Here is a 13,338-nt window from a genome sequence, read left to right on the forward strand (position 1 = left end):
AAACACAAACATCATTCAACAAACCAGCAATGAAGAAGGCCTAGGTTTTTGGTTGCAAAATAAACAAATCATTTATCATAGTCCATAACAAATTTCATTGTTATACAACATACCATATATATTTGGTAAAAAAAGAAGAAGATAAAACCCAAAATAAAATACCTCGCTGTACAGCCTCTGTATACACTATGTTGGAAGATTTATGTACTGAAAAGTTATTATATCTCACTCCCCCAAAGTAACAACACAACAAACAAAATATTCCTCTCATCTCACATATTTTTCCCAAAATCAATATAAAAATAACACAGATTAATAACCCACCTTTCACAAAGCTCTTCAACACATTTGAGTAAAACAATCCACCTGTGACTACAACATCAAAGACAAATAATAAAACATAACCAATATTTGAGTCAATATACAAACTGGACTCTGAACGAACAAACACTAATTCATTGGCTTACAATCTTTTAACACATTCTACCCTACATGAAGAAAAAAACTATCTCCTTCCATCTTCTTATTCCTTCTTTATTACTATAGTCTCCACCACTCGGAATGTCAAGAATTTTCAACAAAATAATAAACAAAGAAACAAGATGGCTATTTAAACAACTTACATGCAGTTAAGCCACTAAGCTTTAGGAAATTATAGAACTATCCTTCAGCAAAGTTCACCTGTTGATTTTCTTACGCTACAATATTAATCATCTTGTTAAAAAACCTTTCAATTAACGATTTACAATCCATCTCACAATTTGGAAAAGAGATGCAAACTTTTACCCAACACATTCTTCCGTTGCTTATTGAAGTGCCAGGGAGAATGTTAGAATCCATCAGATTTGTGGAAATAGGACACCACTATACATTTATGGGATGCTAATTATAATTGAATAACTTAAATAATACTTTATTTTTTATTTTGTTTATTTTTGTTTTATTTTAATCTTTTATCATTGTATTTGGTTTTAATTAATTTATCCCAATTTTTAATTTTAGCAATTTTTTATTCTCATAAATTATGTTTGCTTTTAACTCTGATAATTTTTAAATGTCACAATTAATCAATATATCAAATTGAAACCAAACAAAAAAAAAAACGATAAAAATATAAAAAATTTAAAAACCAAATTACTAAGAGTATATTTGATTTATCTTCTAAAAAGAGTTTTCAATTTTTTTTCTAAATATAGTATAAATTTATACTATATTTAGAAAAAACTCTTAAAAATGGAAAACACTCATACCCTATTTCTTTTTTCTTTTTAATAAGCAAACATAAGATTTAGCGAATGAATGTAAATAAGTATATTTCATTCTTGAGAAATGCGAAATAGTACGAGACGAATTCGACAAAAACTATACACAATTATCTTCTATATTTTCATCAAACACTTTCTTTTTATGTTATTTTTAATTTGTTAATTAACCAGTAAGTTTTAAACAGGTGAGTTCGTCATTTTTTCCACCAAATTCATTCATACCATTTAGCAATGCTCTTCATTCTTTCATATCAAACACATTAGTTAGTTGAGTGTACCTTTTTTTTTTTTTAATGGTAGCTAATTATTTGTGACATAATACTTTTAGTTGTTTATGATAAAGTTTTTTGGTGCAAAAAGTGGACGAATTTTCTTTTTGTTTTTCATTTTTAGATACATAGAAGTTTAAAGAAAAGGAAAAAAAAGTAAAAATGTGAGCTTTTCTCTTTCACTTTATATTGGTATAAAAGAAAATATAAAAATAACATTTTATTAATACTGAGACTCAAGAATTACTTAGTACTTTCCACCATTTAAATTCTCCATTAATTTTAAGTAAAAGGAAGTTTGTCTTCCGCTAATATTCTAATTCACCAATTAGATATTGAGGAATATGAAACTAAATCACAATTACAATAAAAGAAAGCAGCAATGAACATCATGAAACTGGCATGTGAGGCCATTACAAAGTGCATAGATTTATTGGGTTCGTGTATATCTTCATGTGTTAATAGCATCCAAAGCTAAGATGGTGCTGAGGTTTATTGGGTTCATGTAAGTTTTAGAACCAGACATGATCTCCTCGACAATAAGCCTATTGGCCTTTTCAGATGGATGGAATGCATCCCAAAATGCATATAAATCTCTATTGGGGCACAGGTTGGAGAGTGCTGTGCATAGCCCAAGACCATTGTAGGGTCCTTGCCCACAACAAGCTATTTTTGCCGAAACAAACCCTGAACAAAGCAACCAATAGATGAGTAAAAGAAAGCAATGGCTGCATGGCAACCTTGTGTGAAAGTTAGTACATAGTTTAGTGTCACATACCAAATGCTGATGGGTTACTGACAAAGTTGTTGTGCATTTGTCCTGTGTTTGCAGCAATAAAAACGTCCCTTCCAATTTTCCTATTGAGTTGTAATAACATTTGTTCAAGTTGAGGGTTAAACAATGCTGCAGCACGTTGCAAGTCAGCAGCACATTGTCCATTTCTTCCACGTTGGGCCAATTCTGAAGGAACACAACCCAAAGGCCCAGTGCCAGTCACAAGAACTCTACGAGCTCCAAGATCATATAACCTCTACAATGCATACATATTTGAGAAAAATAAGTATCATAAGACATTAATTAACCTTTGTCCTTGTGTTTAATCAATAGGGTGTTACCTGCAAAAGCTTCTTGTACTCAGAGATGAGATATCTGACATATGCTGGCAGTGGATACTGGCGAGACCTTACAGAATTTGGCACCAAGTAGTAGTTGTTTACAAAATCATTGCCACCTACAGTGATTAAGACTAGTGCTTGATTCACTAGACTCTTAGTTTGTGAAGCTCCAATTAGAGCACTCACTCTGTTCTGATACTCTTTAAAATACTCTAGCTGTCTATACATTCTGATTACATTTACCTGCAAATTATAAGTTCCACACAATCAATTTCAAGTGCAATCCTTATAATTAGCCTTAAATTTTAAAATTTACAAACTAAATGTTTTTATTTTTTCAAAATTTATCTTGGGTCATGTTTATGTATTCTGATGCACATACAAACTGAATTCCAGTGTCATTAAGGATTCCAATTCCAGCTGAAGCAAAATTGGCACCAACTAAGAGCTTCTGTCCTGTTAATTCTGGGTTCAAATATGGCAATGTAGACTCAGCACCAAGTCGTTGACCTGAACAACCCAACTGTTAGACATGTATGTACTTTGAAACTATGCATAGTTTATAATTTATAAATCTAATTAATAAAGATTATAAACTTTTATAATAATTACTTTAAAAGTTATAACTAAAATAATGTTTGATTAATTAATGGTGTAAAAAATTTTGTATTAACAGCATATTAAAATTAAACTCTATATTACAATAGGTAATGGCACATTAACAAAAAGGGTTCCAATGTGCATGATGAAAACGAAAGTTAAAAAGATGAATGTTGAACCTAAAAAGGTGGGGAACAGAAAAAGTGAATGAGATATGTGAACTTAACTGATAAGATCAGGAATGTTGTAGCCATTGGAGAAACGACCAGTTGGTCTATGAGATGGAGGGTAATCAATTCCATAAGGAGGGGCATCAGCACGTGCGGTGGTAGCCAAGTAATTGTTATTTCCACTATCAACAAGTGAATCTCCAAACACAAAGAATGCCCTTGGCCTAGCTTCTGCCCCAGACACAATGCCTCCAACTACTAATACAACTATACTGAGGACGGTCAAAGGAACAAAACTTGACATGGTTGCCATTGAAATGAACCTTTGAATGTGTGGTTGGTGTGTTAACTAAGGACTAGTTGTAACTTGAGAGCTGTGGATGGAGAACTACTCTAGGAATTGAAGTCTTTATATAATGAACTTTTCCCAAGATTGATTTGTTGAAGATCCCACTAGCTTAGGAGGTTAATTTAAGGTGCTCTTTATTGAAGTTGAAGGTTTTATGTTCTAATTTTGAAAATGGTGGCATTGAGATGATGACACACATAAATGGGATAGGTCGATTCATTGAAATTAATCTAGAAACGGAAGATATATAGTAATGTTACTCCGGCATTAACTACTTTTAGAAATTTATAATATATACTTTTAATTCATTAAATTTTACTGAAGACTTTACCTTCTGAAACTCAGATGCAAATGGTTAAATTAAGCTGTAGCTTTAAGTATTATACAACAAATTATTATTAATTAATCAATGAGACTTCATTGAAACGCTATATGAAATGGATTTTGTTTGTTTTAACAAGATTATTATTATTTAAAACAAACGTAATACAATTTTAAGAGCGAAATAATAACGGGTGATTACCCAAATCACTTTCTACGAGCTTGAAAAGAAGATAAATGAAACATACATGGTCACACAACTACACAATATTATCACAGGTTAAATTATTTCAGTGGGGATTCATAGAGCTACAGAATACTGATATAATTCTGATCATGGTATGTATAATTATAAAATAAAAAATAAAAAATCTCAAACTAATTATTTGAACGTTTGTAAATTGATACTAAAGATATTTGGTGTTAAAAATAATATCTCTATTCGGTAGTGACCAATATATTTTTTTTACGGAAGTCTTTCACAAAAATTAATTTTATTCAAAATACAATAAGCCATTAAATATATATATGTTTATAGCAACAAGGATTTGAACCATAATATATCATCTTATAAGAAATTAATAGCTTATACTAAACTTAACACTTGCTAATGACCAATAAAAGTGTTGAACAACGGTACGCAGGAAGAGAATGTTTTAATTCTCATTGACATCATAGAAAAGAAATATTGCCAAAATAATCCTTACCATTTAGCATTATTCTCATTCATAAGTTAAAAAAATATATATTAAGGGAAGAGGTGGATGTGTATTCACTTTCCACCTATTGAAATATATTATATTGAAGTTACCTTTAATACCAACCACTCTAATTGTTTGGGTGCTAAGCTTTAAAACTCTTGACAGTTTGATTTGAAATATTTCTGAGACATTAACCTGTATCCTTTGTAGGTGATGACTAATTGGTCAACCAAATTAATTTTGTAGCAGGGACTGCGGTGCAGTGATTGGAATTTCCCACTTCTGAGGCGATTAAAATTCTACCAACATATCGTTTCCTGAGATTTTGTTTTCACTTTGTAAAGTGTAAGAAAAGAAAATTACATTAAAAAAGCAAATTAAATATAGTGCCCATCAATTATTATATATATTTTAAATTGAGTTGGAGGATTAATAAAATAATTATTCATTTATTCTTAAGCAGTACTCACAGCTTAGCATGTTAGGACCTTTTGTGTACTAAAACAGGTATGTAGTTGTTTTCTTAGTCCCTAGCCTAATCTCATTCTTTACTTTTCTCAAGAAGATGGTAGCTACTTTTATTTTATCTAATCATTTAGCAATCATTTCATGATTTCCCCACTATTGGTATAATGTTCTTTTACATGGTTATATGTAATTACCAAATTTCTTGAAGGCTAAATAAACTTATAAATGGCCATGATTTTGAGTATATATTCAACGATGTTTGTTTGCTTCATACATTGATTAAGTTATTGCACATTAATTAGCAAGGGCATATATATATATAACAAGATTGATATTTTCAAAAAGCATGAATATGGTCTTCGGTCAATGATTGCTGTCCTTTTTTTGTGTCCTTCTTGGTAAATAGTGTCTGAATTATTATGCATAGAAGTTAATGACTGTATAGCCTTTTTCGAAGCTTGATTTATACATGGACCATTCTAACTATAACTAAGATTCACAAGGCATCACGATGCCATTGTAAGTTCATAAAAAAACAATGCTATAGCATTATGAAATGTCAAAAAAAGTTATATATTAGTGACCTCTTATTATCAGCAACCAAGTTTTCGGTTATTCATTATTAAGATATCTCAATCTGCAGGACATTTTACAGAACCTGTCACCGTTGAAGTTTATCAAATTGGTTAACAACATTAGATATTGCACTAATTAATATAGAACTTCTGTTCATAATTTTAATGTTTTCATCTCATGTGAGCCACTAATAATTTCATAATTTAACAGTTCTCCATGTTCATATAAATTCTGTCATCAAATTTGTTATCGATAGTGATATTATATTATCATGAAACTAAATCTACTAGTTGAAAACTTGAAGCAAGTTTGGCTAAGGCGTCACTCAACTATGAACTTGCTTGTTGTGCTAATCATCAGTGGCAAAGTAACGATCACCAAACTCACCCAAGCCAGGGATCACATGAGAATTCTCATTCAATGATGCATCAATCTCTGATGTTACAAGTTTTATCATTGGAAATCTCTCACAAACAGCGTTTATTCCATTTGGTGCCTGCATCATGCACATTTGTTAGTAATGGTGCAAGGAATCCAAATTTGCTAAACACAAGTAAGAAAAAGGAAGCAAAAATTCAAAGTGACTCACTGCTATTAAATTTAGAAATATAATATTAGATTCTGGTACACCCTTCTTGAGAAGCAGAGAGATAGCTTTCACTGCAGAATTTCCTGATAATTACAACTATTAGACTCTAGGAAAAATTATGAAACAATAATACAACAATATGAATTTAAAATATTACAAGACATGTGGGACTATAGTATAACAAACAAAATTAAAATAAAGTTATTTTTTAAAATTAAGGGAAAGTAGTCATGTTTCAAAATTTAATATAAATTAGTAAAATACTATCATTTATATATTATTATATGATTTTCATTTGTAATTGCATAAAAATTTCTAAAAGAAAAAAATTGAAAAGTTTAGCTAGAAACATTTTGTGCTTATAAAGGGGCCGACACAAGTATTTTCTATAAAGAAAATTTTTTGAAACAGAGTTTGAAAACCTGTGGCCAGAACTGGATCAAGTAGCAACACATGACGACTAGCAATGTCTGATGGGAGTTTCTCATAGATTAACTGCATCACAGTGTGTGAGATTATGAGATAATAAACAAAAGCTAAGTGCCACAACAAAAGGAAAATGCAAAGTGGAACAATGTTTTGCTTTCATTAACCTGTCGACCGTTTGTACCATGTCCATGGATAAGGATTTTACCAATTTTGATTCCCTTACAGCATGCTCTTAATGCATTTTCCATGCTTTCTCCACTGATGTTAACGTTGCAAGAGAGAGTAATTCAAATACAAGTGTTAATAAACAAGTTTGATATGTTTTAGACATTTAAAAATTACAGGAAAAAAATTGGTGTATAGAGTTTTATTTTTTTTGAGAATTAACTTAAGAGTTATGAAATTATAATCACAAATAATTCTTTAAATAATCTATAATAACGAATTAATAATAAAGAGAAAAAACATAAATTATATTTAAATTTAAGAACATTAAAGATTATAATTGTATTTTTATATTATAAATTCTTTTCTAAAACTCTAGTAACAATATTTTCTTACAAAAATTAATTAAAAATTATTCCTAAAAGTTTCTTAAAAATAATTTCTTAATTATTCATATTAAGCATAAGAATTTAGCTTTTTAAAGTTAAAATTCCTAAAAAACAATGTTGTTTATGCTTATTTACAAAAAGTTCATTTACGATTTTATGAGTTTTCAAGTTTACAATTTTGAGTGAAAAACTGCATATAACTTTGTAGACACAAATGTTTATTTCCACTTTTGTGGCTAAGATTCTCAAATTTTACATCCAGAATGACATGCTTTGGCTTGTGGCATTCTAGGATAAGATGTCCTATTTAATAAAATTGAATTCTAAACTCAAATTTAAGCATCTTAATTGGCAATCTACAGAATCAAATCAAGTACTCTATTTTATACAAAAAATATTATTCATAGAATAAAAAAACACTTGAATTATGTACCTTCTAATGACTGATACTCCACATAGCCTGCTACAAAAAACTACACCGGAGTATATAGACCCTGCAGCCAAAGGATAAACTTTAGAACATTTTAACCTTTTTATTTATTAACTTTAGAACATATTTAGTGGTACAACGTAAGAGATTTACTTTACTCCAAAAAATAATAATAAAATTTCTTATTACAAAATAAGATAATATACCCATACAATTGTTACAGGTACCTGTTGGTGTTGTGATTTGCTTTTCGGTAAAAGGAAGGTGACCCAATCCATGCTCAACAACCTTTAAAGACAATAAATAAGTCATCATGTTTGATATTTATGATTTTTTACAAACTTGCATACCAGTCTAATGAGACGATCTGAGTAGAAAACAAAGTCATGCTTTGTTGCCTTGACATCACGGATGAGAGTATGCATTCCCTTGACCTAAATACAAACACATACCAATGTAGATTCATCATCCCAAGATTTACCTACATTCTATTGTTCTATCTATAAGATTGCATACAAGTACAAAATTTTTACCTGAAAAGTTGAACACATAACAAAAATATTGGGATATATTTTACACAGATCATGTTGGCCAAGCTTCATACGTATGTTTTGTACTATTAAGTCAATGGCAACATCATTATCTCCTCCACGTGGGATGATAATATCGGCATACTTTTTTGTTGGTAGTACAAAATCTTCAAAACTGGGCTTTACAAATCTGGAATACTGAATATTTATTTTGCAATTAGTCAAGGAGGTTAATTTCTAAACATTTTAAACAAATTTGAACGTTATATGCTAATAAAAAGTTGCAAAATTATTTAAAGCATCTTATCAACACAATCAATCTTACAATGATGTAGGGTTATGCTTTCTGCATTTTATATTGATATATTTTTGGGTTTACTATTTAACTTTCATCCACCATTCACAGATACCAAATCTTATTTCATACAAACAACTAATCTATAAAATCACTATCTATTCTCAAAGGCAAAATAAAAATGTATATTCATTTTTTCCTTTTTTTTTGGTCTCATCTTGTAGCATTATTTGCTTTTGGCATGTTTGACGGGTATACCAATAAATACCAATTAATGAAGAAGGTGGTCATATAGAAATGCATATAGGAGATTTGTATATAGAATTGACTAAAAGTTGAGAAATCATATCAAATGTAGAGCTTAAGAACAAGGTTATATCAAATTATTAAACAGGAATCAGAATGGGGTCTGGCTTAGCAATTAGGGACATTGAAGGAAATATGCTACCAGTAGTTACAAGTTTCCACCAACAAGCCATGAAACTAAAAGTAGCTAGCAACAACTTTAAGTCTAAGAAGGGTAATGTAATGAGCACACCAACTTCATTTCCAATTTGTAATTTTTGAAATCCAAACTTCACATAATCGATAACCTAATGAATCACATTTTAATAATTCAATGCAAGACTATTTGTCTTTTGTTCTCCTCTTTTCCTCTTGTATACCTATTTTGTACACTAGAAGGATAGCTTAGAAAATAGTTAACTTCCTAACAAAAAAAAAAAACCTTTTCTTGTAAAGTTCAACCATTATATAAAGAAGATACTTCTTGAGTCTTTATCTATCTTTGCTTCGTATTGCTAATCATTTTGTCAGTTGAATATATTTGTTTCCACTTAAAAGAAACTGTGTTACAATTATCTACTTAATTCACATGAAGTTATTATTGAAATTTTGTAAATGGTTTACTTTATAATCCAAATGAAGAATGTAACGACCTTGGATCTTAACTATCGTGATTAGATGGAAATTATAACAACAAAGCATTATGATTTTTTCTTTTATCCCAGCAAAATGACGAGTTGTATTTAAAAAGGAGTACTAGTGGTACTCAATCAACACACAGAATTATGGCTTAACCATATTGCTTAAAACATATAACCTTAATTCCCATAAGCATTCTCTCATAAATAAATAATATATCACTAACTGTAATGTACATGCAGTCATTTTTCCTTCAAAATGTTACAAAACGTGCGGCTAGAACAGAGAATTGAAATGGATACTATATAGATAAATATAGATATACCAAGAGTAAGTTTACTAACTTGATCTAGAACATTTTGAATATTCCTCCCACGTTCAATAGTGAGACGTTGAATCCTTCGTGCAAGGCGCACATCGGAATCTGCATTGGTTAAACAATAGTGGTATTTTTAACTATATATTTGTATTAGTAGTACTAAATATAGTGTTTATTGATTGATAGATCCAAAGATCAGGAAATAGAAATAAGAAAAAGTAAATGACATTGAAAGAAATTCACAATATTTTTTCATTCTAAAGAAATTTGAGCCCCAAGAAAGAATAAAGACAGTTTTAATGTTATCTTGTATTCAAGCTCAAGAAAGAAAAAATGACAATATTTTGAAACATCCTTTTATAAATTTATGATGCTATCATATTTAAGCTTACATTTTATAAACAAAAAAAAGGAGGGATATAGAGTGAAATTTTCGATTCTCATGTTCTTTTGTGAGAAATAAAGTTGGTGATACTGAGTGAAAAAAAATTCTATGATAACCAACCTTCATCAACAAAGATCTTCATGTTCAAAAGATCACGAACATGAGAATCATGAAGAACTAATATTCCTTCCAAAATTATGATATCTGCAGGGTGAACCTACAAGTGACCCAAATGAAAAGGAAAGTGAAGAAAATATATTCATTGAATGCATTAGAAAAATGGAGTTACACTAAACAAAGTAACATAATGACATGTAAATTATGATGTATCACAATCAAGTTATTTCAATAGCTTGATTACTTTTAACACACCAATCTCATTAAAAAATAAAATTAAGAATTAAAACTGTAACATTGAGGCAATTACAAATATAAGCTGAATAATATCAAACACTTAATTAGAAAGTAGGAGTTCAATCTCAACTAATAATCACCCAAATCTCACCTGATATTTCTGATTTCTGAAATACAAATTAGTACCTGACGTGCAGGTTCAATTCTCTTATGACTGTTGAAATCGTAATTTGGTATAATAGCAGGTTGTCCACATTTTAATTTCTCCACACTTGAAAGCATAAGCTTTGTATCAAAGGCATCTGAAAATTTAGTAATGGACAATTATTCTTATGTTGGATTAGACTTTCAAACGAATTCTAAATCAAACTATCTCATATGCCATACACATTTGGAGCAAACGTTCATTACGTACTCACCAGGATGATCAAAGTTGTACTCATTAACTTTCTCTAGCGTCTTGCCACTTAATGAGTAATAAAACGAGTCCTATGAGATTGCGTGTGAACGAATTATATGAAAATTTTAGTATCAATTCTTGGCATATAAAATAATATAAAGAAACTAATATAGTTATCATTACAAATAGGCCAGAAAAGTATACACAATCCAGCATTAGTTTAGCCAAAATTAAAAGGAAAAAATATTAAAATTTAGCTAATCCTTTTTGCTTCCATTCAACAAAACAGAAGGAAAAGGAAAACATCAATTGTGTCATTATTTACTTGATTAATGAGGACAACACGTTGATCATGAAGTTGTGTAGTTATCATGTTGCACACAGTTGTTTTTCCCGATGCAGTTCCACCAGCAACCCCTAAAAGTTTTCATTGCATGAAAAAACAAACAAAAAAATTAAAGTACAATAATTTAAAAAACTATCAACGAAAATATTTGTTTGTTACCAATGAAAAAGGGTTGTTTGGGAGCTTTGCAGGCATTGGATTGGAGCGTGTGCTTGTCATTATTGTTGAGATTCAATGGCAATGCAGCTTGATCTCTTTCAAAATTGTTCATCTCTATTATTTCTGTGTATATATTTATGAATTTTTTATCACATTAACACATTCAACTACACTTGAGATCAAAACAACCCAACACATACGGTAAAAGGCATTATTCACCCTTTAACCTTGCTAGTGTTGTGGAGAATTTGTTATTGACATTTTTCAATAAGTTTAATAAACACGTTATTTTAGTAAATAGAATTCATCGTCATGTTATCGGTATTAGTTTCTATTTATAGAAATTATGTTGAACATTGAGTATATTAAATAATTTATCATATATATATATATATATATATATAGAGAGAGAGAGAGAGGGGGGGGGGGGAATAAACATATAAAATACCATTCAAAATAATTATGTTTATTTATTTCCTGATGCTAACTCCTTATGACCAAAGTTCTTTTTTAAATTGCCACAAATAGTTGAAAGAGAAAACTCCCCTACTCCCATGCCTTAAAATATGCATTAATAATGTTCACTAAACAAAGTAATAAAAAGCTAGAGGCAAAAAAAGAAGAAGTAGAGGAAAACTTTCTAAATTAATTAGGCATTTTTATGGTTTTGGTATTTGCAGGACTATCTTTCTTCCCTTAAGTTCCTGTGCAACAAATCTTAGCTTGGATTTCAAACTCTCTTGTATTAGGAGTATTAAGTGTGACAGAATGAGTAAAATAAGTCTAGTTTAGACCAGGCATAAGATAGGCAGCTTTATTTACTAAATAAATCGTACTAAGTTTTTAAAAAAGTTTATTTAGTTAAAAAGGTTAAGTTTTAGGTTATTTAAAAAGTCTATTAAATTTAACAAGCTAGTCTATTTAAATAAAGTCAGATATTATTATTATTATTATTATTATGATTTTAAAGACTTGTGTTATTTAGGCTGGTATTAGTCTCTATAGATAAATTTTTTTAACCTATTTAAAACTCTTTATTACAATTTACAATTAAGACTTTTAAATAAGCTTGTAGGTAAGATTGAGCTTTTGAAAAAGCAAGATGAAGCCTTAAAAAATAGCTTGTATTAGATAAATAGGATTCAAAACCTGAATGTAAAAGTAAAATAGAGCTCAAACCTTCCAAAACTTGCTAAATTCAGTCTATTTTTACTCTTACGTAAAGAAATTCTAATTGAATCAGGATATACAAGTTGACTAATATATAAATGGCACGAATTCATGCGCCAATACTTTAAGGACTCGTTTGGTGATTAAAATAAGATGGAATAATTTATCATTTTTTATCTTATTTTTAAGTATTTGTTAATGATAGCTTATCCTGTAAGTTATTTGATTTAGTTATCATAGCTCAAATTCTTAACAGGGTAGTAGGCCACACTATTTAATAGAGACGTAGGGTTTGACATCTTATATATGACCTGATCCATCTTATTCAAGTAAAAGGTTAAATTCAATCTTTTAAAAAATTTAATTAATTAAATAGGTATGACTTAACCTTAAAAAAAGTCTATTAAATTTGATATATTAGCTTGTTTAAGTTTTATTAATTTTATAATAATACATAAAAATTTTATATATAAATTATATAAAATAATTAAAATTTAAAATAAATACAATTTTAAATTTTATAATATTAAATATAAGTCTGATAGCCTCTTCTAATACAAGCTTATTTAAATTTTTTTGATAATAAATAAATTTTAAAATTATTAAATAAGTTGAGTCT

The 13,338-nt window shown here is 29.2% G+C and overlaps 2 protein-coding genes across 4 annotated transcripts; both read right to left on the reverse strand.

Annotated features, from left to right (window-relative positions):
• Nucleotides 1–1,821: 1,821 nt before the first annotated feature.
• LOC113867024 (GDSL esterase/lipase LTL1-like) lies at nt 1,822–13,018 on the reverse strand. Of its 2 annotated transcripts, XM_027501937.1 has the most exons (6): nt 12,991–13,018; nt 3,478–3,687; nt 3,033–3,160; nt 2,651–2,893; nt 2,313–2,565; nt 1,822–2,221 (listed from the first exon to the last, which is right to left on the reverse strand). In XM_027501937.1, exons 1-6 carry the CDS (start codon nt 13,016–13,018, stop codon nt 1,986–1,988), a joined length of 1,098 nt encoding a protein of 365 aa, XP_027357738.1. In that variant the 3' UTR covers nt 1,822–1,985. The 2 variants fall into 2 exon arrangements, with proteins under 2 accessions (XP_027357738.1, XP_027357737.1); XM_027501936.1 differs by lacking the exon at nt 12,991–13,018 and having other exon boundaries at nt 3,478–3,745.
• On the reverse strand, nt 6,185–11,571 carry LOC113867025 (uridine kinase-like protein 5). 2 transcript variants are annotated; one of them, XM_027501938.1, is made up of 14 exons: nt 11,550–11,571; nt 11,370–11,461; nt 11,064–11,133; nt 10,831–10,946; nt 10,411–10,507; nt 9,931–10,010; nt 8,371–8,565; nt 8,188–8,271; nt 8,065–8,125; nt 7,841–7,901; nt 7,018–7,111; nt 6,847–6,919; nt 6,425–6,507; nt 6,185–6,331 (listed from the first exon to the last, which is right to left on the reverse strand). In XM_027501938.1, the coding sequence occupies exons 2-14, from the start codon at nt 11,415–11,417 to the stop codon at nt 6,185–6,187; spliced, it is 1,209 nt and encodes a 402-aa protein (XP_027357739.1). In that variant the 5' UTR covers nt 11,418–11,461; nt 11,550–11,571. The 2 variants fall into 2 exon arrangements, with proteins under 2 accessions (XP_027357739.1, XP_027357740.1); XM_027501939.1 differs by lacking the exon at nt 11,550–11,571 and having other exon boundaries at nt 6,847–6,907; nt 11,370–11,453.
• Nucleotides 13,019–13,338: the final 320 nt, after the last annotated feature.

The sequence above is a fragment of the Abrus precatorius genome, unplaced genomic scaffold, assembly GCF_003935025.1.
Source record: "Abrus precatorius isolate BTA unplaced genomic scaffold, Abrus_2018 Scaffold5, whole genome shotgun sequence".
Classification (NCBI taxonomy): domain Eukaryota; kingdom Viridiplantae; phylum Streptophyta; class Magnoliopsida; order Fabales; family Fabaceae; genus Abrus; species Abrus precatorius.